The sequence below is a fragment of the Delphinapterus leucas genome, chromosome 5 (assembly GCF_059928025.1).
Source record: "Delphinapterus leucas isolate spDelLeu-1000000601 "Yukka" chromosome 5, BTC_Dleu_Yukka2, whole genome shotgun sequence".
Taxonomy (NCBI): domain Eukaryota; kingdom Metazoa; phylum Chordata; class Mammalia; order Artiodactyla; family Monodontidae; genus Delphinapterus; species Delphinapterus leucas.
In genome coordinates, this window is record NC_143133.1 from 129152798 (window position 1) to 129177532 (window position 24735).

The window sequence follows — 24735 nt, forward strand, 5'->3', positions numbered from 1 at the left end:
GATCTCGAGCATTTACCTTGAGTGAGATGAGGAACCATTGGAAGATTAAAGAAAAAAAAAGGCATTTTCTGAAGTACCTTTTGAAAGGGTCCCTCTGGCAACTGTATGGCCCAAGCGTGCTGAGGGCTATTCAGATAGCACCCATCTTAAAAATAAAGATAATATTAACAGTGTAACAAACTACAGTTGGAGCAGTAACCAAAATACATCAGTCACAGTGGCAAGGACCGGTGTCTGTCCGGTTCCCCATCCACCATGGTACGCCAGTGCCCAGCATAGCTCAGCACTCACAAAAAATGAGTTAAAAAAAAGGGAGCGAATGAATGGTTGCCGTATAGCTTAGAGTAACTCGGGTAACAAAAAGACCCAAAATGCAATGCCTTGAACGCTATAAAAGTTCTTTCTCCCGTGACAATCTAAAGCAGTTTGGGGCTCAGGAGAAGAGAACACTTGCTCCACGCAATGTTTCGGGGACCCAGGCCAGCTGCCTCTCTGCCGTCTTCAGCAAGTAGCTTCCAGAGAATTCGTGGTTTTTATCTCCGTTCCAGCTCCCAAGAGGAGAGAATAAGTGAGTGTCAAGGCATGAACCTGGTGAGGCAGGTTATTAGCCAGGCCTGGAAAACATACATACCACTTCTCACAGCCTGTCGGAGAGAAGTCAGTCACATGGCCCCATCTACCTGCCGGAGGGGCTGTGGATGCGCTGTCGCTGGGCGTGTGGCTCCCGCACTGCTGTGCAAGAAAGGTGGAACGGACTTGTGGGGACAGCTAGCCAGCTCTTCCATAGGTGTCCTCTTACAGTACCAGAAATTCTTTTTGAATATGGATTAATTTATGAGTTTTAAGCATAATAAAACATAAAACAGAAGGATACAAAAAGAAATTCAGATTTGCCATGAATCCTTTGTTAATGAGAATATATCACATACCTTCTCTTAGAGCTCAAGGTTAGAATAATGAACTTGTTTTGACTAGCAGTGTTCATGCAGCCTTCAGACTGAGCTGTTTGTATACTGAGCGAAGGCATTGTTTGAGTGTCCTCTCTAAAGGCTTTGTCAGCATTTTATAGTTTTAGAAGACAAATTTGTTTTTGCTCCAGGTGTTTTCAAGTGCTTCAGTGGTCAAACAAGTTTTGAGCCTGGCTGTCAATGCCAAAACAGAGATGGAGCCAGGGGAAAAAATTGAAAGTAAATTCCACAGTCTTAAAGCTAATTTTTTCAAAGCTTTTGCTCTTTATAGATTTGAGGTCATTTTTATAATTGAGGAGAGTGGTTCTTAAAATTCAGTTTCTTCTGACACCCAAAAATTGTCCAAGTAAATTATATCATAGAAAATCTGTATGTTTTGAAAGTCACTGGTAGGCCTTCTATGAGGCAGAACTAGGCTTTATCTGTATTTTTTTTTTAATATTTATTTATTTAGGCTGCATCGGGTCTTAGTTGCGGCGTGTGGGATCTAGTTCCCTGACCGGGGATCGAACCTGGGCCCCCTGCATTGGGAGCGCAGAGTTTTACCCACTGGACCACCCCAGGGAAGTCCTATCTATCTTTTTTTAATGCAATTCTAAAAGCAATTTTATCACATTCTACATAAAGACGTAATCTGTTCTTTGCTATTTCTTAAAATTACCTATTACCTTTAAAAGATCCTAACTTTAGAAGACTAATTAAAATTAAGTTAATGCAATAAGGCATTATTTTTAATAAGAATTGTACTACTTCAACTTTAATAAATGGAAACATCGATGACCTACTCTTTTACCACACCTAGAGAAGTGTTTGGGACATAAAACAGTTTAAAACCTTCAAAAGGCATGGAGTCGGCGTTTCTCATAAGACCAGCACTATTTAACAACTACAGAGCGTTTGAAAGTCCAGTAGCATACTTCTCTTACAATGGAAGCTTTCTACATTTCAGCCAATATTTTGACCTGTACGTTCCATTTTCCCCTTCCCCCCATCTCAGTGAAGTGGGGAAATTGCTGATCTATTTCTTAACCTTCCCTCCCTAAGCCCTTAGGCAAAAGATGCAAGTTAGAATCTATAAAATGCTTTGCAGCCATGGTAATAGGTACTTTTGTTACTCTACTCCTGGGTCTTCACTACCTTTATTATTTTCCTTCTGAAAAAATTAGGGTAGGTTGCCAGTTGTAACACATTCTTCACAGATTCCTGTTTCCCAACGGTATAGGGGTAACCCAACTACCTTAGCAAAGGAACACGGTGTACTTGCCTGCTGCTTTGGTGAAAGCAGACTGTGAATATTTACTAGTCTCAGTCATGTGGAGGACAACATGAAAACTGGAATTATTGTAAAGCTTTAGAGAGGAATACTGAACAGTACTGAAAGTCACCCTTTGTCAATTACATGTATTAAAAACTCAGGTCCTTGGAGAGTTATAAAACACACAGATCAAACATTTTTTAAAAAGTGGCGGGGGTGGGGGGCGAGGGAGTTGAAGTTACTGCTTGTTTTAACCCTGGAAATCGGCTAAAATTTCTCACATTTCACACCTGCTTTTCTCAGAGCTTTTTTTTGTAAAACGTAGCTATCTTTTTTCTATAATTCTCAAAACCTATATTGCTTAAATCTTGGTTGTTTCTGTTTTGGGAAAAAATCAGTCTTCTAACATTTTTCTAACTGAAGTATCTTTAAATTTATATAATATTATGGTTTATTTTTTCTTCCTTCTTTCTGAATATTTCTTAGCCTCAACCTGAAGGTTTTGTTGGTTTTTTTTTTTTCCTTTTTTGCGGTACACGGGCCTCTCACTGTTGTGGCCTCTCCCGTTGCGGAGCACAGGCTCCGGATGCGCGGGCTCAGCGGCCATGGCTCACGGGCCCAGCCGCTCCACGGCATGTGGGATCTTCCCGGACCGGGGCACGGACCCTTGTGCCCTGCATTGACAGGCGGACTCTCAACCACTGTGCCACCACGGAAGCTCTGAAGGTTTTTATTTCTGCTGAAATAGTCATTTGTATTTACTGTAATTATAAATGTATTTCATTGATAGTGTTTTAAAGTGATCTGAAGGTAGAGGGTTGTGCTTCCCCTAGGAATTCATGTTTCAGAGCATCAGGAAAACCTAATGCTATTGCACTAGATCTTACACTAAAGATTTTGATAATCTATTGAAGATTACCAATGAGAACAAAGATTCTTTGTCATAGATCCCTCTTTATGAGGAAGATCACATTCAGGTAATAAGAGCAACTACACTTTGGCTTCATGAGAGCCATTGTAGAGAGGCCTCTTCTAACTCAAACTTTAGAGGTATAAAAATGTAAGTATAATTGAATGTGGTTATAATTTTTTTTTTATTTCTCAGATCCATTCTAAAATTATCTAACTGTGTAAATTATCTAAACATGTAAATTGGTGTGCAGTAATGGCAGACACAATCACTGTCTTACTAGTTCCTAGAACATCATCTTAACTGTGGGTAAATAGCAGCAAAATATTTCCTTGGAGATTTCACAGTTTTAGAAGTCATAATAACATCAACAACAACAGCTACTGTTCATTAAAAGTACAAGGTATTATTTTAATGCTTTACGTGTATTATCTCATTTAATCCTATGACCACCCTATGTTAAGTATTGTTGCCATCCCCCTTTTCCAGATGAGGAAACTGAGAGTCAGGTAGGGTCTTACAGTTGGTAAATGGTGGAGCTAAGATTCCAACTGAAACATTCTGGCTCCAGAGCCACCATTATAGCTATTATGGGATGCTGTCTCCCTTTGTTTTTATTCTTGATGGAGCCTAGGGTTTTTGTTTGTCTTTTGTGGCTGCGTTGGGTCTTTGTTGCTATGTGCGGGCTTTCTCTAGTTGCGGCGAGTGGGGGCTACTCTCCATTGTGGTGCGCGGGCTTCTCATCGCGATGGATTCTCTTGTTGCGGAGCACGGGCTCTAGGCACGTGGGCTTCAGTAGCTGTGGTGCGCAGGCTCAGTAGTTGTGGCTCGCGGGCTCTAGAGCACAGGCTCAGTAGTTGTGGCACATGGGCTTAGTTGCTCCTCAGCACGTGGGATCTTCCTGGACCAGGGATCGAACCCGTGTCCCCTGCATTGGCAGGCGGATTCTTAGCCACTGCACCACCAGGGAAGTCCCGAGCCTAGGGTTTTAAACTTTAAGAATTCCAGACAGGTTGGCCACACCACTATAAGTGGAAAATATTTACCAAGCCAAAGATTAGTTATCCACTCTAATTATATGCTTATTTTGTGAAGACTTTTGTATATGTCAATTTCATGGGATCATTGTGAACCTTAATCAGATATACTTTCCAACGGGCTTTTCATAAGGAGAGATTATAAACATGTAGATGAATAAATGTTGCTTCACTATGTGTTCTTTATTTTGATAACACAGAATACATGGATTGTGCTTAATGGTCTTTTAATGCAGATCTGAATCTTTGACTTCAACGAAATTCGGTTCCAAATCTCCAAGGCAGCTCTGTATTTGGGTCTCCCGAATGTAAACGAGCTCCTGTTTGCATATTTGTAATCTTCCTGCCTGGGGACGGCTTACTTTGTGCTCAGTCACCCGAGTTGTATTTAGAAACTGTTGGCCGTTTTTACACAGGCAGTCAGAAAACCTTACAAATATACCTCCTGATAAGCATTAAGCCCTCTTGGTCAGCCTGAAATACACGCTATTTGAAGTAAGTTTCGTGTTTATATTTTTTGTCCATCTTGGCTAATATAAAGATTAACATTAAATATCACAGAAAGAAAGGTTCTGAAGTTAACTCCATGTCTTTTTATGGCTATTTTATAGCTTAGATACAAGCTACATAATACCCCAGATCATATTGTCAATATAGACTGAAAAGATGTTAAATAGACAATGAATGTTACTTTGGCTTCTGATCACATTGGAGGTCAGATTCCTCAAGTCTAGCTCTGATGCCACCCTGGTGTTCTGAGAGTCTGGGTTTTGTTTATGTTTAGCTACAAAATGTGGATAATAACTAACAAGAACGTTATAGACCACAATGACCATTTCTGTGCTGCTATCAGACATCTTTGTTAATGGAATGGTAAAGTTCAGCATATAATTTTATGCCAGCAGTGTCTAATAAACTGTCATAATTTTAAAGATAGGACTCTGATGACTAGAAGTTATCCGATGTTTCTATTTTAAAGAAAGGAGGGTCTGTTGTTGCATTGCATACGTCTTACCATTCCTGCTAGGCAACAAATGGTTCTTTTTGTTACAGAATATGGAAAGTCTCAATCCCACACCATCTCGTGAAAGGATGGGACCTCATGATGTTGAGCTGACGTCCGATGGAAGGTAATTTTAGAGTTTTCTCCTTACATTGTTTATAAGAATGTGAAGAGCCTTTTTTTTTTTTCATTTAGTGCAATGCGCGTTGTAAGAACTAAAAAGAGTAGAATTAAAGGACTATATGTTTACCAACAGTATTTTATAGCGAGGAAAATGTTTAAATGGAAAAATCTACCATGGTGCTGTTAAAGGCAGATAACCATATTCCTGTTTTGTGTTGTTTCTAGTTTTGTTTCGTTCTGATTAATTTTTTTGTTTTGTTTTTGAATTTCATATAAGAATTTTATTTAGAGCTACTGAGCTTCTAAAATAAATGAAATCATAATTTCAGTGAATGAGAAGCATCGTTATAAAACAGAATGACATCTTATGATATTTTGTTTGTAGCAAAGAAAATGAAAAGGACTGCAGACAGACCCAGCATTCTGAGGTAAGTAGCTAACAAGTAAGATTTTGACTGTGACAGGTCTGTCCCTACATTCTTGAGAGTTAGTGTGAAGTATTATTAGCTTATCAATAAGGGGTGATGACATTCAGTGACGGGATTGTGATTGGTGAGAAAGACAAATGCCAAGACATGAAGATTCCTTGAGAAATCAGAAGAACTCCACTCTTTTGCTTTTTAAATTCTTTCATTTTGCTTGTGAGGATAAACTTTAATAGCATGGAGATTTCTCCTTAGGTTTTCCATAAAATAAGACAAAACAAATACCAAAGCTACTAGTTTTATTTTCCATGATTTCATGCAGTTTTTAAGTGATTAAAATAAATAGTGAATTTTAGTGCATGTGTCAAAGAGATGATCTTATTAATTTTCAAATTAACATAAAATCAGTTCAAGTTATGGAATCCAATTCATTTTCTGAGTTTTGTGTCTTGTTTTAAGTAGACCACAGAGAAAAAATATCTAACTCCCTTCTGTGGTCCATATCTTAAAGTTTTGGTGACCTTCCTGGCTTCCCTGTTGTCCTCTGGGGGCATAGCCTTGCTGACCCAAGTATTTGGTTTCCTTTGCTCCCGACGCTGGCTTCCATTCGGTGTTCTGAGCCTCATTTTTCATTCATGCACGTGTATGTAATCCAGTACTTCCAAATGCTTCCAGCTGCACCTTCAATCTTATTATCAGCTTTCTTTTTGGCAAGAGTTAAAGCGTTTCTCAACCTGTTCTTGGATTCTGACTTCCCCTCTAACCCAGTGATTGTTCATCTTTTTTGTACACTAACCTAACCCACTGATGGATTTATTCAGTAATATATATTGAGTCCTACTATGTGCAGGTAATGTGCTAGGAGCTGGGATTTAATAACAGCTGCAGTTCCTACCTCCATAAAGTTTTCCAGTCTAGCAAATTAAGAATTCAAAAGCTCTGGACCCCCTTCTTAGAAAAATGGCCACTCATGTAGAATTTGGCATAAAATTGCTAGAAATGAATGGCCACCTGACACCCCGCCTCCGCCGTGCCCTAGACTCCTCGTATCTCCTCTGTGCAATTTCTCACGTGCACTCCTTCATTAACCCAGCCAGACGAAGGGAAGGGAGGCTGCTGCTTTTTGACTTTACAGATTCTGAGCCGCTGCTTTCATCTCTTATTTCCAACTCCTTGATGCTTCCTTCTTTGAGACCCAGGCAACAAGCAGACCTTCTTTCCTTGTCTCTAGTCACCTTTTTTCAGAGCCCAGCATCCCCATGATAGTGTTGTTTTAGTTTCCTTCTGTTTCCTCCTTTCTCTGCTCTCTTCCTCTGCTCACAGCAAGCACCTACTCATCATGCCACTGAAGCTCATTTTAAAGAAAATGGCTTTACCAGCCTCCTAGAGAGTTCTTCTCAGTTATTCCCTTTTATGCCTCGTATCCTTTAGGAGATAAAAGGGTAGAGAGCAGCCTTTGTGGATGAACTACGTACCTAACTCATAAATTCCAAGTGGCACCCAAACAAAATGGGTGCTGAACCCCATTTACCTTGGTGTTTTTGTGGACAGCTCCCACAGCAGAGCATGCATCACGGGGAAGGGATCTCAAGTCTTTCTTCCATGGGCCAGGATCTATTCTTACTTGTGTCGTGCATGTGCGTTTACCAATCAGCACCTAGCCCACTGTTGGCACTCCTGAAGCACTCACTAGTAATAGTCATTGTAATCATGGTAATTTCAGCTAGGAGATAAAATTAGGCACTGAGTTAAAATCCAGACTAAGCTCTCTGTGTCATCTTTCTTTCACAACTGCACCAAAGGAGGGAAAAAAGACATCACTCCACAAGGTTAGGATTGTGTTTCTACTTGTGACGGCATGTGTCTCCTTCACTGAAAGAAATGTATTTTATTACTAATGAAGGACTGTGAAAAGATCTGTCTTCCATTTTTAAACCTCTTTCCCTTGTCTACAGTCTATCATAATTTCCTACTTTTTAATATATGGAGCACTTTCTAGAACTTATGCAACCCAAATAGTTAATCTGGTTTTCTGAGAATATCGCACTGATTCCTAAATTTCAGAGACGGAAAGGAAGTCTAGAGGTTGGTTACCCCTAGTAGAATTCTGTTTGTTATTTTTTCCAAGTCTCCTATAGCATCAGATTGAGATGCTAAAATTTACATGCCCACTGTGAATGGATATGATAATGTTTCCGATTTCATTTTCCATTAAGGCAGATTTTGTCCTCATTAATATTGCCCTTGAAGTTTTTCCTTATAAACGCCCAGATTCATATACGATAACACGGCAGATGACAGCTATTGGAGAAAGGTGCTTGGTCTTTCTTCTTTCACTGGTATTTTCATCAGAACGAGGAACACTAACCTTCACCGTCACAGATGTTCCTCCGAGGGATACACAGGCAGAGAGCGGCTGGCTTAGAGTCTGCTGCTCAAAGGCAAATGCCTGCACAGCTGTGACTTCATGTTTTAAATAATCATTTTGCAGCCCTAAGTGTGTTTTTGTTTGAAGGCATGTGTTGAAAAGTAAACATGGGCCTATACTTCGTTGCCTGTCTTTTTACTTTCTTTTAATTATACAACTTATCTTATCCAAAAACAGAGTCTGCTGAGATCTCGACTGGTCAATGAGAGTCATCCGTTTCTATGTCATCTGAATTTCTTAATGTGGTTTGCATTAAAATTCGTCTCGTGACACATTGGCGATGGGGAAAAATGTTAGAGTCCCTTCAAAATGTCAAAAATTTAAGTATGATTTCTTCAGCTAAGTTTTGGAAAGGCTGACATTTTAAGAAAATACCGTTTGGGCTGGATGAAATAGGATAACATGTGCAAGAGCTGAAGCCCCCTGTTCCCGGAGCATGTGGAGTTCAAAGACTTGGTTCTGTTTGTTTTTAAACTCATTTGACAACCGGAAGTATCCAGGAGAGAGGTTGTCCTTAAAACTAGCAATTTCTAGATTCTGAAAGACAACACTGAAAAATTTTCAGAGTTCAGTTTACAATGGAGTGTATACTTTACGCTTCAATTTGATTCCGTTCAATAGGTTATTTTCTGTTGTGGAAATATTTTAGACTTCCGTATAAAATCCAGACTAGTAAAATTACAACCTTATTCTTAATCTTTTTGTGAAGAAAGCAAAACATGTAAAAATTATTAAGTACATGGATGGTTATTACATTACCTGGAAGAGGTCCTTGTAGTCAGAAGTTTACGGTTGATGAAGTGTTAAATTCTTTCAAGATATTTTTACATTCTTTATGCTTTCTAAGCCTACCGTTTTAAAAGAGCTTAGAAGCATACCTTTGATAACAAACAGGACATTCATAATAAACAAAAGACTATTTCCCTTTTTCTTATCCTGCTTCCAAAAAAAAAAAAAAAAGTGGGGAGAGAAGATAAGGCTTTCTAATCAAGCGTAAGAATTAATATTAATTGTCACAAGAGCTTAAGTGCAGGCTTCTATTTGCCCTGAGAAGGTTTGAGATAACTTCTGAAATAGCCCTATCTACAAGTGTTTATGAAATGGATGACTCAGTTATTTCAGCTTCACTGTATATCATGGAAGCTTTAGGATTTGTTACTGGCTTTAATATCAGAACCAGAAAAAATGTAAAAGCTCTATTTGTGTAGATTCCTTTCCAATTCCATCCAGTCTTGAAAGGCTACAGAAGCTTCACGATTCAGATGAATTTGGGGAATTTGTTATGTTCATTTTCCTTTATTGTCAAGCCAAGTAGTAAATGTTTATACTTCCATGTGGCCCTTCTGTTAACTCTGTGTGGTTCCTTCCTGTGCACACTGCCTTGTGCAGGGCACTGATACTGTCCTGTCCCGCTCTGGTGAGCTAGTAGTTACTGCTGCTTATCCAAATCCTGTGTAGGGAGGGAGAAGGGGTAGAACAAAAATTCACCAGCGATTTGATGCCAGGGCAAGAGCAGGATCAATAAAGTCAGGATAGAAAAAGCCGGGCCCAGCCAGACAGGGACAAGTCCTAACAGGGATCAGGTGGAGGGACTAATAGTTAATGGTTCCTTTACCTGAATGTGAAATGTCACGTGCGGCCCCAGGCAAAATGAGCTCTCTCTTATTTGCTCCCTAGCACCCTGTGTTTTTCTTTTATAACATGCATGTGACTTGGCACTTCGGTGATCAGTGAATCCCTTCCACACCAAATGCCCTATCTTGTTAATCCCTTTAATTCCAGTACCTAGCACATAGTACATGTTCAATAAACACTTGCCCAATGAATGAATGGGAAGGGGAGGTAGCGTATAAATGGAATTAGTATTTCTTCTACAGTTATTACGGGCTGGCTGTTTTTATGCTACATGTTTTTCACTTAATCTCCAGAACTTTATGAAGTTGTGTTCCTGTAGGAGAGAAAAAGAATCTCAAGTACAAAGTTTACTCATTGAAGATCTTGCAACTGGTCACCTGTATTTGAACTCCAGTCTCTTACTCTAAAACCCATATCTCACATACCCTATTGTCTCTCCAAAGAGCCAGTCCCTCAGTTTATTTCATGACATGAATATTTAGCATGTTTTCGTATGGTACCACATTTTGGACAAGGGTTTAGCGTGTGACATTCACAGCACAAGGATCTCTGAGTTGATAAGTGTGAAATGAATGTATTTACCCTGATTTAACTGAAGATACAATCTGTGTAAACAACAAAAGTTGAAACCAAAAATATTTTGGTATTTAAGAATGTCCTTGACATTTTAACAGTAATTATCTAGTAGGAGAAACAGACAAGCAAGTAGACAGGCACGATACTCTACAATAAGCACTGTTAGAGAGTGGGAAACAACCTGGTGAGGTGCCTCACCCAGACGAGGCTGACAGACTTTTGAAGGAAGGGTAGGTTTTTGCTAGTGTATTGCTATAGAGCCTATGTAGCCTCCGAGCAGTATCCTGAGCTCCATGTGCCTGTAAACCCTGGGACCACACCAGCAGCCCACCCTGCAACCATAGGCAAGGTGACTGTGTCTGGTTCCGAGATCAGAAACTGGGAATCAGGCCTAAAGATGCAGCAGGCAGGTGAATGAGCAGCCTCGGGGACTGCTCGGAGCACAGCAGCGCAGGACCGCGTGTGTGGATGTGCTGGTGAGTGAGCCCTGCCGAGTGTGTCCGTGGCTGTGCGAGCTCTTGTGGGTTTACGTAGGATGCATCCCTCCCTTGCTGTGCAGATCAGCCAGGGGGTCCAGAAGCTCATGTAAGTTAATACAGGTCTGCAGTGTGAATGATATCCCGTTGTAGATGGCACAGTGCACGTTCTAAGCACGCATAAATGATGGCCCTGACTGGCCTCTGCTTGACTCCAGATACAGTGACCTCTTTGCTGCTCCTCAACATGTACAAGATGACCGTGCCTCAGGGCCTTTGCACTCGCTTTCCTTCTTCCTGGAATGCTCTTCCCACAGAAGAGCATCTCCTTCGTGTCTCTGCTCACACGTCACCTTACTGGAAAGACTGTCCTGGCCACCCAAGAAAATAGCAGGCCGTGGCCCGTACCTCCGTCATCCTCCTTACCCTGCTTTGTTTTCTCCATGTCCATAGCACTACCTGACTTTTTATTTTCTTTATTAACTATCCCCTTCTTTAAGATTTATTAGGACAGAGACTTTACTTGGGCCACTGAAATTTCTCCAACATCTAAAAAACTGTCAAGTCCATGGAAGGCCCTCAAAAATTATTTCTTAGATGAATGAGTAAATAAATTTTCTCTTTGTATCTCTAGCACCTGACATATCATAGACAGCCCTGTTATATGTATATAATATGTGATATATAGTCTTATAATTGAATAAACTAGTACAATTTTGACCTGGTTCTCTTTGTCAGAATAATAGAGTCCTATCAAGGTTGTCTATCCCAACATCCTACCCAGGGTGGTAATTGCTCCCTCTCCTGCATTTCTAACGCCCAGACTTTACTTGAACACCGTGAAGGGCAGCTCACCAGTTCACAAGGGGACTGCTGTGGCCTCACACCAGAGTCGAGTTTCCAGAGCCCCACTGAGTATAGTGGAGCCTGTTCCGCTGAACGCCAGCCCCCTTGCTGTGGAGAGCTTGCATGTCTCACACACAGCCCAGCACAGAGTGGATGCGTCAACCCACTGTTGTTGAAGGAGTGAGTAAACCCGTACGCTCTGGAGGAAGGACTAAGGAAGAGTTTTCTCATTTTAATTTTCTTACTTTGCGGTTGGTGCTAATTTGGATGTGGCAGTCATAAAAAGTACACGTTTTCAATTAGCTTGTGTGTTTGTGGAACTGGGGGATTTTATACATGTCATGTCAAGCACTGCAGGACTCTTGAGTGCCCTGAGGGGACACAGGTACCAGGGGGAGCAGAGCCAGTGACTGGTGTAGCAGGGGGTGCCGGCTGCCTGTGAGCCCGGCTTGAGGCCTGTGGGTCTTCCCAGCAGCGTGCATTCCCATGCCTGAGGCATCAGCCTGGAAAACGCACGTTTCTCCAGGATGAGTCAGTTTTTTAAATCCTTCAGTGACTTTCCATTATCTACCACAGGATCAAATCCAAACTTAGCCCAGTATGCAGGGCCTCTGGCAGCCCAGCCGCTCATCCGACCCCCTCGTCACGTGTGCTAAGGACCGGCACCCAAGCCTCTCGTCTCCTGCGGTCACTGTCCCCCACTCCTGCCCGCCTCTCTGAAGTGCCCTCTGGCCCACACAGCCCCCGAACGCTGTTGTTGATCCGTGATGGGAACACAAGTGTCTCTCTTCTCTAATCATTTTTCATAATGCGTCTAAGACTCTGCCCCGCCCTGTCGTAGCATGTTGCACCTTGAATTGCAGTTTATATACCTCATCTCCCACTCCTCTCTTGAGCATTTTGAGATGTAGCAATATTTTACTCATCTTCCTATGGTGCCTAATAATAATAAAAAGAGGGATCGCTTCCATTTGTGTGGCTCTGCTCCAGGCACCATGCTAGAGGCCTTTCATACCTTCTCTCAGATCTTCAAAGGAACCTTGCCAGGTTAGTGTTTTCAATGCCGTTTTATAGATTAGGAAATGGAGGCTCAGAGGAGTGAAATGGCTCAGCTAGGGCACCGAGCTACTAAACGTCAGTCACACTTCAATCCCAGGTCTGCCCGGAGGGAAAATTCACATCCGCTCCTCTGCTGGTCAGTGGCTTCAAAGATGTTCCTCATGAAGAAAGTGCTATACTTACAACATGGAATCATATATCTCATATTCTTCCCTTTTATCTGTCTCTAAGTGTAACAGTTATTAGAAATCTTTATTGAGAAAATGTTTATTTGCTGTATGAGGTTCTAACACACACACACACACACACACACACACACACACACGATAGGTGACTAACTGATGCTGTAACTTTTAAAAAGCTGAGCACCAGATTGGGTCATTCAACTCTGTCTACTTAGGATTCAGCTCAGGGAACAAATGATTTTTGTGACACAAATGCATAATCTGTGTGTTTTTTCCCCTACAATAGACAAGCAGAATGTTTAAAGTGTCTTAAAGCCCCAGATTTACTTAGCATTTGCATCTTTCAGTAGCTTATCATGAACTGATTGGTGATATTTCATTTTATCCCAAATGTAAAGAGAATGCTTCATTTCATGGAAATATAGTAGTAAAAGCCCTATCTATTCCCCTGGTGATATCAAAGTAGGGTGAATAGCTATTAAAAGGAGGTGGAAGTCTTAGTACTGCTTTATTTTAAGCATAAGAATATTTCTCATACATTAACAGAATCATTTATGATTTCCAGATGTTTGTTTTTTTTATTTAATGATGGTATATTTGCTAAAATAAATTTCCGGTTATTCTCAAAGAAAATCTTTTGTACAGATCTGTGCTACTTGAGAATTGTGTTTTGAGGCAACACTTTTATTTATAATTTTATGAGAGAGGAGAGTATGGCAGTGGTTGGGTTTTACCCGGTGCCAAAGGACAAGGTAAGAAAGACTAAATTTCAATGCAGTTTTTTAAACATAAAATCACTTAGTTAAAATAGCAGCCTTTGGGGGAGAGTTTTCCCATCCCCCAGACATCCTAGCCTGGTGTGCGTGCCACCAATAAACAAAACCAAGAAAACAAGCCACAGTTGCATATTTGTAAGGTATAAATTATGCATCTCTGACTTGCCAGCTCTTGCCTTTTTACTTAAAAAAAAAAAAGTCGTGCTCCCTGTGTAATTTTGGCTCATTTCCAGAGTGCGTATTCCTTACGCTTAGCTGCTAGCTGCGACACCAGACCCCCTTGCTGTCTGAATTTGCGCAACAGTGCATACCCAGAGCTCCTCCATAAATAGTCTGTTCTCCCCACACTCGAGGCAAAAACAACCACAGGAAATCGGGGAATGTGCAGCTAGCCCCGCTTAATGGATCTAAGCCTGCAGGGCCAGCAGGAGAGCACACGTGTGCACAGCCTCCGCTCCTGGCCCTGCAGCACTGTTTGCCTAAGGGGCAAGGAAGTCTGCGCGCAGGAGACACCACGTTGCTGCTGCAGCCTTGGCAACGGCACTAGCTGAGTTTTGGGTTTTCGTTTACAGTCTGGAGAGCCATCCTCCTTTAAGGAAACACAAACTCCTTTTCCCTCCTTCCTGGCCCCAGTCAGTAATCGTCCAGACTGTCAGCTGCCAGCAGTTATCAGGAAGAGCAGCCCGCGGAAAGCATCTTGTCTTTCTTCCAGAAGCAAAGTTAAAGGAGCGCAGATGGATGGTCGCTTTTTGCATGCAAGTGGCCAGCTAGCATCCAGGGGGCATCAAGCTATGATTTCGGTTTCCGTGCCGGGGACATCAGCAGCTGTGGCTTGGGAGGTTTCACCCAGCAGGAGTGGAATTGCTGCGGACGTTTGGGGGTTTTGATGAGCAGTAGAGATTTGGGGACGTTGTGCTGTTATTGCAGGACCCCACCATGAAGATCCAGGAGCGTCCCAGCCTACCTGACAGCAAGCTGCAGAGGACTGCAAATGCTGATGACCAGCAAGAGAGCTTTGTCTCCGGAGTGCCGGAGCTGGACCTGACTGCATTGTGCGATGAGAAGAGCTGGGAAGGTAAGGTCGTCTGCTGTTTGGATGATTTAATAGTGGAAAAGCATATGTAAATTAGCAGAAAGGAGAAGCATGCTGGATGTGTGGGTGAGAGCGAGAGCTGTGTGTGCAGAAGTAAACCACATTTCTAAATGACTGAAAATCCTTCCCCTGACTTAGGAATGTGTCACGTTCAGTGTTGCCAAGAGTAACTGCAATCTATGAAAGAAAATGTGCTTATCCTTTATTATAGTGTCACCTTGCAGTCCTTTTTTTTTTTTTTTTTTTTTTTTCTCATTTTGACTCTCCAGGGGTGCTGATGTGTGAGTGCCTTTTTCCCTCTAGGAGTACAAGCTGAGTAATAGGGAACTGGTGTGCATTTAGGGTTTGCTCTCAGTGTAACTGCTTCCCCCTGCTACATGCCCACCATCCACCTCCTTTGCTAAGTCTCCTCCCCATTTTTCAAGATGATTTTGATCTGCTTTGATTCTATGTTTGTTTTTATGGATAGAATTTTTAAATCCAGGTTAGCAAACAAGGAATTTGCTTATCAGGAAAGCACTGAATAAAAGTGCTTCTTCTTGAAAGCCTGTAATACATTGCTTTAGATTGGTTTTTCTACAGACTTTTGACAAAAACGTTAGAAATTTACTTCTGCGGAAGAAGAGGGTATCCTGATCTTGTCAAAACTGTATTTCAGGGAGGATCCTGCAGCAGTTCTGTCAAGCTGCTGTTCTTCCATTTTCCATGTGTCTGCATCCAAACAAACGTATCAGTGTGTGTCCAAAATAAGTGCCCATCTGCCTCTAGGCCGTATGTGTGTTTGAAGGCTACAGAGAGGGAGAAATTGTGCTCCTGAGTTCAGAACAGCAGCCTGATTTAACACAATGACTTAGCAGAGAATGACAACTATTAAGAAAATCAGTCTTTTTCAAAAGCACCTGAGTTTCTTGTCTTCTGCCCACCCCTTTTTAACCAAAAAGTATTCATTATGTTAACGATCTTAGATGAAGGGCCAAAAGATGATCTAAAAAGAGCACAAGGTGAAAAATAGTAGCACCCATGATGCTCCTTGCATCGGGCTTTAGGGAAACAAAATCAAACTGGTTTTTTATTCTAATTTTCCCTCTTTGCAATCTAAGAAACGTGTTCCAGTTCTTTTTGTTGTTGTTTTGTTTTGTTTTCCCCATGTAATTAAGCAGTGGATCTGAGATTTTGTCAGATCGTCCCAGCCCATAATCTGTCCACTGGGGGAAGAATTCCGGGTTTTTTGTTCTGTTTTTAAGGGATCCATTCCTGGCTGGTGTTCGTTGTTGTTCTTTTGTGTACTTTGAAATAATCAGGTGTGCTTTTAATTCATACATTAAAAACAACCTTACCACCCCACCAAAAAAGTCCCATGGTAGCCACGGTCGCCCAGATAAAACAAAAACAGTAGCCAAAATCAATGCTATATTTGGGTTTCAAGAATATGGTCTCCTCATATCATTAACATACAGCTCTAGATAAAAACTAGGATTTGGGGTCAGAATTCAAAGTGGCCATATTATCTTGATGATTTATTGAGGAAAGGGGAAGGTAGATTCTTCCTCCTCCTACTGAAGTGGACGCAGGTGTTGGATTATTTTTACTTTGGTGAATCATAAATTTATAGTCTCTTCCAGCACACTTAAAGAGGCTAAATATAAAGCTGAAAAATCTCTCCAGAGTGGGTGAAAGCTAACTTATTGTTTCCTTAAAACTATTTCATCACTTAATGGAAAGAACTTTCTGCCACATAAAAAATAAGATGAAGGGACCAATATTTTATTATATTTTGTATTGGAAAAGTAGATGAAATTTTTTTGTGTGTGTGTGGTATGCGGGCCTCTCACTGTTGTGGCCTCTCCCGTTGCGGAGCACAGGCTCTGGACGCGCAGGCTCAGCGGCCATGGCTCACGGGCCCAGCCGCTCCGCGGCGTGTGGGATCTTCCCAGACCGGGGCACGAACCCGTGTCCCCTGCATTGGCAGGCAGACTCTCAACCACTGCGCCACCAGGGAAGCCCCTAGATGAAATTTTTAAAGCTTATGGCGAGAAAGAAATACATTTTACTGTGCTTGGGAATGTGAATTGTGTTATCCATGTAATTTATGAAATGAGTTGTTTTAACTTTTTTTTTTTTTTTTGCCGATTACTGCATTTGTCATTGAACTTGCATATCTCAGAAATCTAGACGGATTCATTTCAAGGCTGTTTAGATCGTTTGGTTACAGCTTTCAGTATATTTATATATATATTCATTTATTTTAAATGTCCACTTTACATTATAGCCGTAATATAGCTGTAAGTCTAGTCAAAGGAATTTTTGCATAAAGCGTGGCTAAGATGGGAGCAGTCAGTTCAGTCACTGAACTGAACTACTTTTTCTATAGCTTCAGTAAGAAACAAAATGGTGGCTTTCCAGTAAGGAATTAACTTTGCACTAATTTAAACGGTGAATGTGAAACCAGTGCAACAAAATACATAAACAGGAGTAGTTACCGAAACTGTATGAGCCAGTGTCCCTCTATAGGTCTCCGTCACTAGTCTCCAGACCACCATGTAGTGTAACCCCCTCTTTTTGGTTTGCTTATTCTCCATCCCCAAGCCATAGTTCATTCTCATTCACAGAATATCAGGTGAGACAGTACTTAAGGAGCAGCCTGCTGGCACTGTTCTCTACTGTGTATGCTCCCACGTGGAAATGATGTTCTCTGGCTTCTGGGGCATATGGTATCAGGGAAATAAAAAGAAAAATGAAACTGATAATAGGTTCCATAGGCTACATAGAGTGGAACCCTCTCAAAGTGAATGTAGGATCATGGTCTAGCTGTGCTTGTTGACAGATTCATAATACATGCTTGATCTTTTTTTCTCTCTACGTGTAGCTATGTATTAGGGCACATTATTTGATCTGTCCACATGACAGCAACATCATCATCACTATTACTAGGGTTTCCGCTCTCCAAAATTAAATGAATACACAAATCAAATGAACTAGTCTTCGTTATTTAAAGTCCTTGAAAGTTACATAATTAGAATGTTCCCAATCCGCCAATTCATGTTGATTTCCACCCCTTGTGGAAGTACTGAGATGTAAACACTCGGTTACTCTATTAGATTTGTCCTGGTGAAATCAGCTTTGAAAGAACATTTTTTAAAGGACATAAAATACTTCAGATATCTTATTCGTCACTTACTGCTTATCAAAAATAACTGTAGAAAGGAAATTCTCTAAAAAAAAATGATAGAGAAGCCAGGGATCTTAAAGATCTTACAGTTGAGCCCTCCCATTATACAGCTAAGAAAGCTGAGGCTGAAAGAGGCAACATGATGATTCAAGATCACTGTCTCCTGACTTCCGCCCTCTTTCTAAGCAGTGCCAGTTCAGTATCGCGGCAGGCAGTGGGACCATGAGGTTAAGAGGCAGACACGTCCAGAGTTCAAATCATGGCTCTACCACTTAATCAGCTTTGTGGACAAGGTAGTCAGCCTGTCTCCGTTTGGGCCTCAGCTTCCCCATCTTGTAATAAGTGGCACAGTACCTAATAACGTGTAGTAACTATAGTAGTGTCTACTTAGTATGTTTTTGCAGGATTAAATGAGCTAACATATGCAGAGTACTCAGCACAGTCACTTGTTGGGCACTGAGTGAGTGCTAGCTGATGTTGCCTTTTTGTTTGTTTTAACTTTTTATTTTCTCTTGGAGTGTATCCCATTAACAACGTCGTGATAGTTTCAGGTGCACAGCAAAGGGACTCAGCCATACATATACATGTATCCACTCTCCCCCAAACTCCCCTCCCAGCCAGGCTGCCACATAACATTGAGCAGAGTTCCCTGTGCTATACAGTCGGTCCTTGTTGGTTATTCATTTTAAATATAGCAGTGTATACATGTCAGTCCCAAACTCCCTAGCTATCCCTTCCCCCCATCCTTCCCCCCAGTAACCATAAGTTTGTTCTCTAAGTCTGTGAGTCTGTTTCTGTTTTGTAAATAAGTTCACTTGTATCATTTCTTTTTAGATTCCGCATATAAGGGATGTCATACGATGTTTCTCTTTCTCTGTCTGACCTACTTCACTCAGTAGGACAAACATGCACCCCAGTGTTCATTGCAGCTGTATTTACAATAGCCAAGACATGGAGGCAACCTAAATGTCCATTGACAGAGGAATGGAAAAAGAAGATGTGGTACATATGTATATAATGGAATATTACTCGGCCATTAAAAAGAATAAAATAATGCCATTTGCAGAACACAGATGGACCTAGCTGATGTTATTTTGGATTGATGGCTACTAAGTTTCCCTCTAACTCTGATAGTTTGCGAGACTATTGGAACAATTTAATAGGACAGCCGTTGTTCTAAGATTAATTTTGGAATTCTAAGGAAAATTTTATGAAAGGCTTCCCCCAGTGAAGACCCCTCACCAGTGGGGCTTCCATGTTTCTGCATCTGGGATGTGCAGGGACCTCCAGTGCTGCCGAGTAGCCTCCTGGGAAGACAGCGCGACATCACGACGAGTAGGAATGGCTCTAAATAGCATATACATAGGTGGTAATGAGACGTGGAAAGCGTCAGCTCCCTTAATTCTGTGCAGATTTCTTAGAGATAAATCATCAGTAGTCAGTTTTCTTTGTGTAGTAAATGGATCCAGCCAGCTAAGCAGAGAGGAGCTATGTCCCAGTGATCACGTTAGCATTAGAGTTGTATTCCCTCTTCCTGCAGTGAATCTCCTTCATTTCCATGTGTGCTGCAAGTGTCTGAACTGGAACTCCCCCAGGATCTCTTCTTTTTCATTACTTAGGTAGCAAGCATACAGCTTTTATCTGTTATTTCTGACCTGCTGTGATGTCAGCTAACCTGGGCGGATTAATTTTTAATAGACGTGCCATACTTAAGTCCAGAGTTCTTTGTGACCAGACACATGGCTAAAATCAAAACCACCGTACCCAGGGAATTCTGGTCCAGATATGAAAATGCTTTTGTTTTATGTGGTCCTTTAAGATGAAAATCCAGTTTGAAGCCTCAACTCTTTTCTCTTTTCCTTTGAATAATTGTCTTGCAATATCCTTGTCTGTTTCATTGCTCTAGAATTACTGATTAAAATATAAAATATTTCCCAAGTCCTCAGTTGGGAATGGTCAGTGAACACAGTCTCAAACTCGCTCTCTAAGCAGGCAGGTAATGCATAGGACATGCTATCACGGACTACAGGGTTGTTCTCGGTTTGTTCCTGGTATTCTCTTTGAGCGCCAACTATCAAAACATGAGATAGCCTTGTATCCTTAGATCACTTCAGACTAAAACAGAGGAATTGTTGGTCTTACTGATTCTTTAGTTATACTGAGCTATGTATTACATGTAATTATATAACTCTTTTGAGTAGAAGCTTTAAATTATAAGGCTGTATAGAATTAAAGAAAGAGAGAGAAAGGAGAGGGAAATCATTTAAGCATTTCATACTGCACAGGTGAGAAACTTCTGTCTGCAACTAATGATGAAACATGTCTTTATTTTGTTAAGGTTGAAATTCTTTTTCTTTTTTTAACATCTTTATTGGAGTATAATTGCTTTACAATGGTGTGTTAGTTTCTGCTTTATAACAAAGTGAATCAGTTATACATATACACATGTCCCCATATCCCCTCCCTCTTGCGTCTCCCTCGCACCCTCCCTATCCCACCCCTCTAGGTGGTCACAAGGCACCGAGCTGATCTCCCTGTGCTATGCGGCTGCTTCCCACTAGCTATCTATTTTACATTTGGTAGTGTGTATAAGTCCATGCCACTCTCTCACTTCGTCCCAGCTTATAAGGTTGAAATTCTTAATGGTCTTATATTTCTCTTTATTTATTTTTTTGGTACGCGGGCCTCTCACCGCTGCGGCCCCTCCCGTTGTGGAGCACAGGCTCTGGACGCGCAGGCTCAGCGGCCATGGCTCACGGGCCCAGCCGCTCCGTGGCATGCGGGATCCTCCCAGAGCGGGGCACGAACCCGTGTCCCCTGCATTGGCAGGCGGACTCTCAACCACTGCGCCACCAGGGAAGCCCTATTTCTCATTTTTAAATAAGTGAATTTCCTAGAGATTATCATACCAAGTGAACTAAGACAGAGAAAGACAAATGTCATATGCTACCACTAATATGTGGAATCTAGAAAAATGATACAAATGAACTTATTTACAAAACAGAAATAGACTCACAGACATAGAAAACAAACTTATGGTTACCAGAGGGGAAAGGGGATGGGGAGGGATAAATTAGGAGTTGGGGATTAACAGATACAAACTACTGTATATAAAATAGGTAAACAATTGTAAAGCAATTATACTCCTATAAAGATGTTAAGAAATAATAATAAATAAATAAATGAACAAATAAAATAGATAAACAACTAGGGCCTTCTGTATAGCACAGGAAACTATATTCAATATCTTATAATAACCTATAATGGAAAAGAATCTAAAAAAGAATATACGTGTGTGTGTGTGTGTGTATATGTATACATATATATCTGAATCACCTTGCTGTACACCTGAAATTAACACAACATTGTAAACCAACTATACTTCAATTGAAAAATAAACAGAATCATTCAGTAAAAAGTAAAAATATAAAAAGTGAATTCAAGAAACAGCGTCACCCATAAGCTACAATTTCTTCAGCCATGTACTTTATATATACACCACTGGTGACACTAGGAAAATGACACATTTTGTCTTCTTGTCAGTGAGGCGATGGGTCAGAATGGAGCCCCAGAAGACAGCTGTGTTAACGAAAAGGCAGAGTCTGAGGGATGGCCCCACGCCAGTCACAAAGCGTCAAACACATGATTACTATTCTGTAGTTAACTCAGGATCACTGTATATTTTTTACTGGAGACATGTTTGGTTAATGGTCACAAACACATACTGTTTTTGCAGAAATTTTGGTGCACAGAGACCACAGAGTTCAAGCTCAAAGCAAAGATGAGTTGTAATATTTTTGAAGAGTTATATCTGCTAGATTCAGACAGATTAAAGGGCTTCAGGACCTCCAGTAACACCTTTTCAAACTGAGTTTTGATGAGGAGAAATGTAGACAGCACACCCATGCCAACGTCAACATCAGACTTTGTTTAGCCGATGCCCTCTGTCCTCACCAACCACCGAGCCCTTCCCCCAGGGGTTTTGCTCCTTTGCCACCTGGCAGTGAGGTGGTTGCGTGCTGCTTTACTGTTCAAGTCATCTTAACCCTTTCCCTGTCCTGGTTCCATTGATTTTAGTCCTTATAGAAAATTACTCCTGTCTTATGAAATATCATGGACTAGACGATGTCATCTACTCAGCTTAATAGTCCCATGTTCTGCAGCTTCATACTACCTTTTTGTTATTTTTCTAGGAATTGCTTTCCACTCACCTTCTCCTTCCCTCATAGCCCCTCACCTCTCAATCCATTTTCACTCTTTCCTGTTGGCATTTCCAGAGCTGCTCGTACCTGAGCTCTGCCACTTAGGGGGGGTCAGTGCAAACAATGTCAGTGCAAACAATGAAACAACTTCTGTTCGTCTCCGGCTTTAGCCATGTCTATCTACCAGCATATTCTCTGCCACTCTTTAAGACTCGATAGGCAAGACTCTGTCTTTAACATGCTTTCATTTTTCAAAGTATTTATAGTATCGTCTGTGTTACCAGATAACTTGGTTGTCTTTAAATTCTGAGAACCTGTGGGCCTCATTCCACATGAGGTTCATTTTTTTTAATTAATGCGCCTAACTCTCCTACCGTACCGTGGGGTTTAAAATATTTTTAAGACAGCCATCCTTGTCCTTGAAGCGCCTGGCACATTCTGAATTGAAGCACTGTCCTGGAGGATAGGAGACTGGGTTTCTAGACCCAACTCTTGTCATTGATTAGGTATTTGCTCTGGAATTCTTTGGGTTTCAGTGTCCTTATCTGTAATCCGTTGGATTGAATCAGTAGTTCTCAAACCCGACTGCATTTTGGAAGACTTGGGAAGCTTTCTAGAGAGTGTGTGTTTGCGTGTGTGTGTCTCACACATATGGGGACCCTCACCTAAAAATTCTGCCTAATTGGGTGGTGTGAGGACCTGTACGGTAGGAGTTATTTATACTTCTCTCTGTGACCCTAATGTGCAGCCAGCTTTGAAAAGTCACCAGGTTAGATGATGTATGAAGTTTCAACCAGCTTTAATGTTCCGTGATTACAGTACGATCTTTTGAAGGAAAATACTGAGTGAGCACTTGTTTAAGATAATTTTGTAGATTTTAGAAATACTTTGATAGCTGAAGGAGCAATTGTTCCATGATTCAAACTGTGGGAATCCCAGAATTTAAGATCATGGCCAAATTCCAGCCTTGTGTAAATCACATTATCCACAAGTGTATTTAAAGCGTAATCTTTTCTTGTTTTTTTTAATGAAGGAGAGGATTACAAATGAAATCCCCTACATCATCTGAGATCTATCCTGAAAATATGTCAGATAGGATTTTTTTAATGAGGAAAGAAATACATTGAGGTGGGTCTTGCAGCGAAGGGAAATCAATATCCTATTCCCTCCCAAAATGACAAATCAGGATTTTGTCCTAAGTCTGTTTTTTTTTCAAGGGTGTCTAAAATAATTCATACTGATTTGTCCTTTGTAAGGCATTCTTTTTTTCTTTTCTGACTAATTTTATGCATGTATCTTACTTTAACTGTAGTCTTAAGTAGCCTCTAAGGTTTCAGGTACAGAGCATGTATTTTAAACATGCTAAATCCTAACATGCTAAGCAGAAGCACACAAAACAGGCTTATTGAATGACCTCAACGGAGGGCGTAAACTCCTAAACCGATGGGGTCTCACAAGGTTAATGTGATTCCTTAGTGGTTTCAGTGACGGATGTCCAGCCATGATGCCAAACCCCTCCCTCCCAGGCACACGTGAGTTTCTCTTCCATAACACCCTCAGATGGAGAAGTTATCAACAGTGATCTGTGGGGAAAGTTGGAAGCACACACTGTTCCTCAGGGCAGCCCTAGCACATTCTCTTTTGAAGGCAAGTGAGGGTGGAGACAGAGGGTAGATGATGGCTGTCAGTTAGATTTGCTGATCCCGGTCAGGGCATAGTGTCCCGAGTTACAACCTTCCATCTAAAATGTGAAACTGGGAATTCCCCGGTGGTCCAGTGGTTAGAACTCTGCGCTTCCACTGCAGGGGGCACGGGTTCTATCTCTGGTTGGGGAGCTAAGAACCTGTAAGCCGTGCAGCGCAGCCAAGCAAAAACTAAAATAAATAAAATGTGCCTCCCGAATTCAGTTCCTCCTGATGCATTCAGAAAACAAGTGTGCTCTAAAGACCCATCTGGCCCTCTTACCCTTGTTCTTTTCCAGAGCCCACCCCTGCTTTCTCCTCGTGGCAGCGGGAGAGTGTACACGCTGACGAAGCACGCCTCTCCCCGCAGGCAGGGCGCCTGATTCGGCAGCTCCTGGATGAGGACAGCGGCCCCATGCTCTCTCCCCGCTTCTACGCTTACGGGCAGAGCAGGCAGTACCTGGACGACACGGAAGTGCCTCCTTCTCCCCCCAATTCCCATCCTTTCATGAGGTATGTTTCTTTATGTCGCAGATGCGCAAAGATACCATCCCTGTAACATTAGAAGACCTAGGAATGTTGCTGATGGCTAGTAATTTTTTTTAATTAAGTCGTACGTGTATGGAGGAACATATTTGAAACTCCCCATCCTAGTGCACACGCTCTGTTGTAATTGTTCACTTGACCTGTGGCCCAGCTACAGCATCACCAGCTGAATCTCCGTCAGCCCCTCCTTTCCGGAGCTCTCTCACATTTAACCGTGAGGTCCACTGTGCACATTTCAGTCCTAGCTTCGCCGAGTGTAAAGGTGAGCTGGAGAAGACTGGACCTATGGCAAAGGCAGGACATGCAGAGCTCAAGGTCACAACATGAATTAGCAGTCAGCT

At 41.5% G+C, this 24735-nt stretch overlaps 1 protein-coding gene across 9 annotated transcripts in view; it reads left to right on the top strand.

Annotated features, from left to right (window-relative positions):
• FAM13A (family with sequence similarity 13 member A) overlaps nucleotides 1-24735 on the top strand; it is a 354033-nt gene that overhangs the window by 302841 nt on the left and 26457 nt on the right. For all 9 annotated transcript variants that reach the window (XR_016393409.1, XM_089912479.1, XM_022582319.3 and 6 more), the window contains 4 exons: nucleotides 5224-5300; nucleotides 5682-5724; nucleotides 14630-14777; nucleotides 24148-24361. Coding sequence is in view for 8 of the 9 variants with exons in the window: in XM_089912479.1 (XP_089768605.1) it covers nucleotides 5224-5300; nucleotides 5682-5724; nucleotides 14630-14777; nucleotides 24148-24361 (482 nt within the window). In the remaining variant the exon portion in view is untranslated. The remainder of the gene's footprint in view (nucleotides 1-5223; nucleotides 5301-5681; nucleotides 5725-14629; nucleotides 14778-24147; nucleotides 24362-24735) is intronic.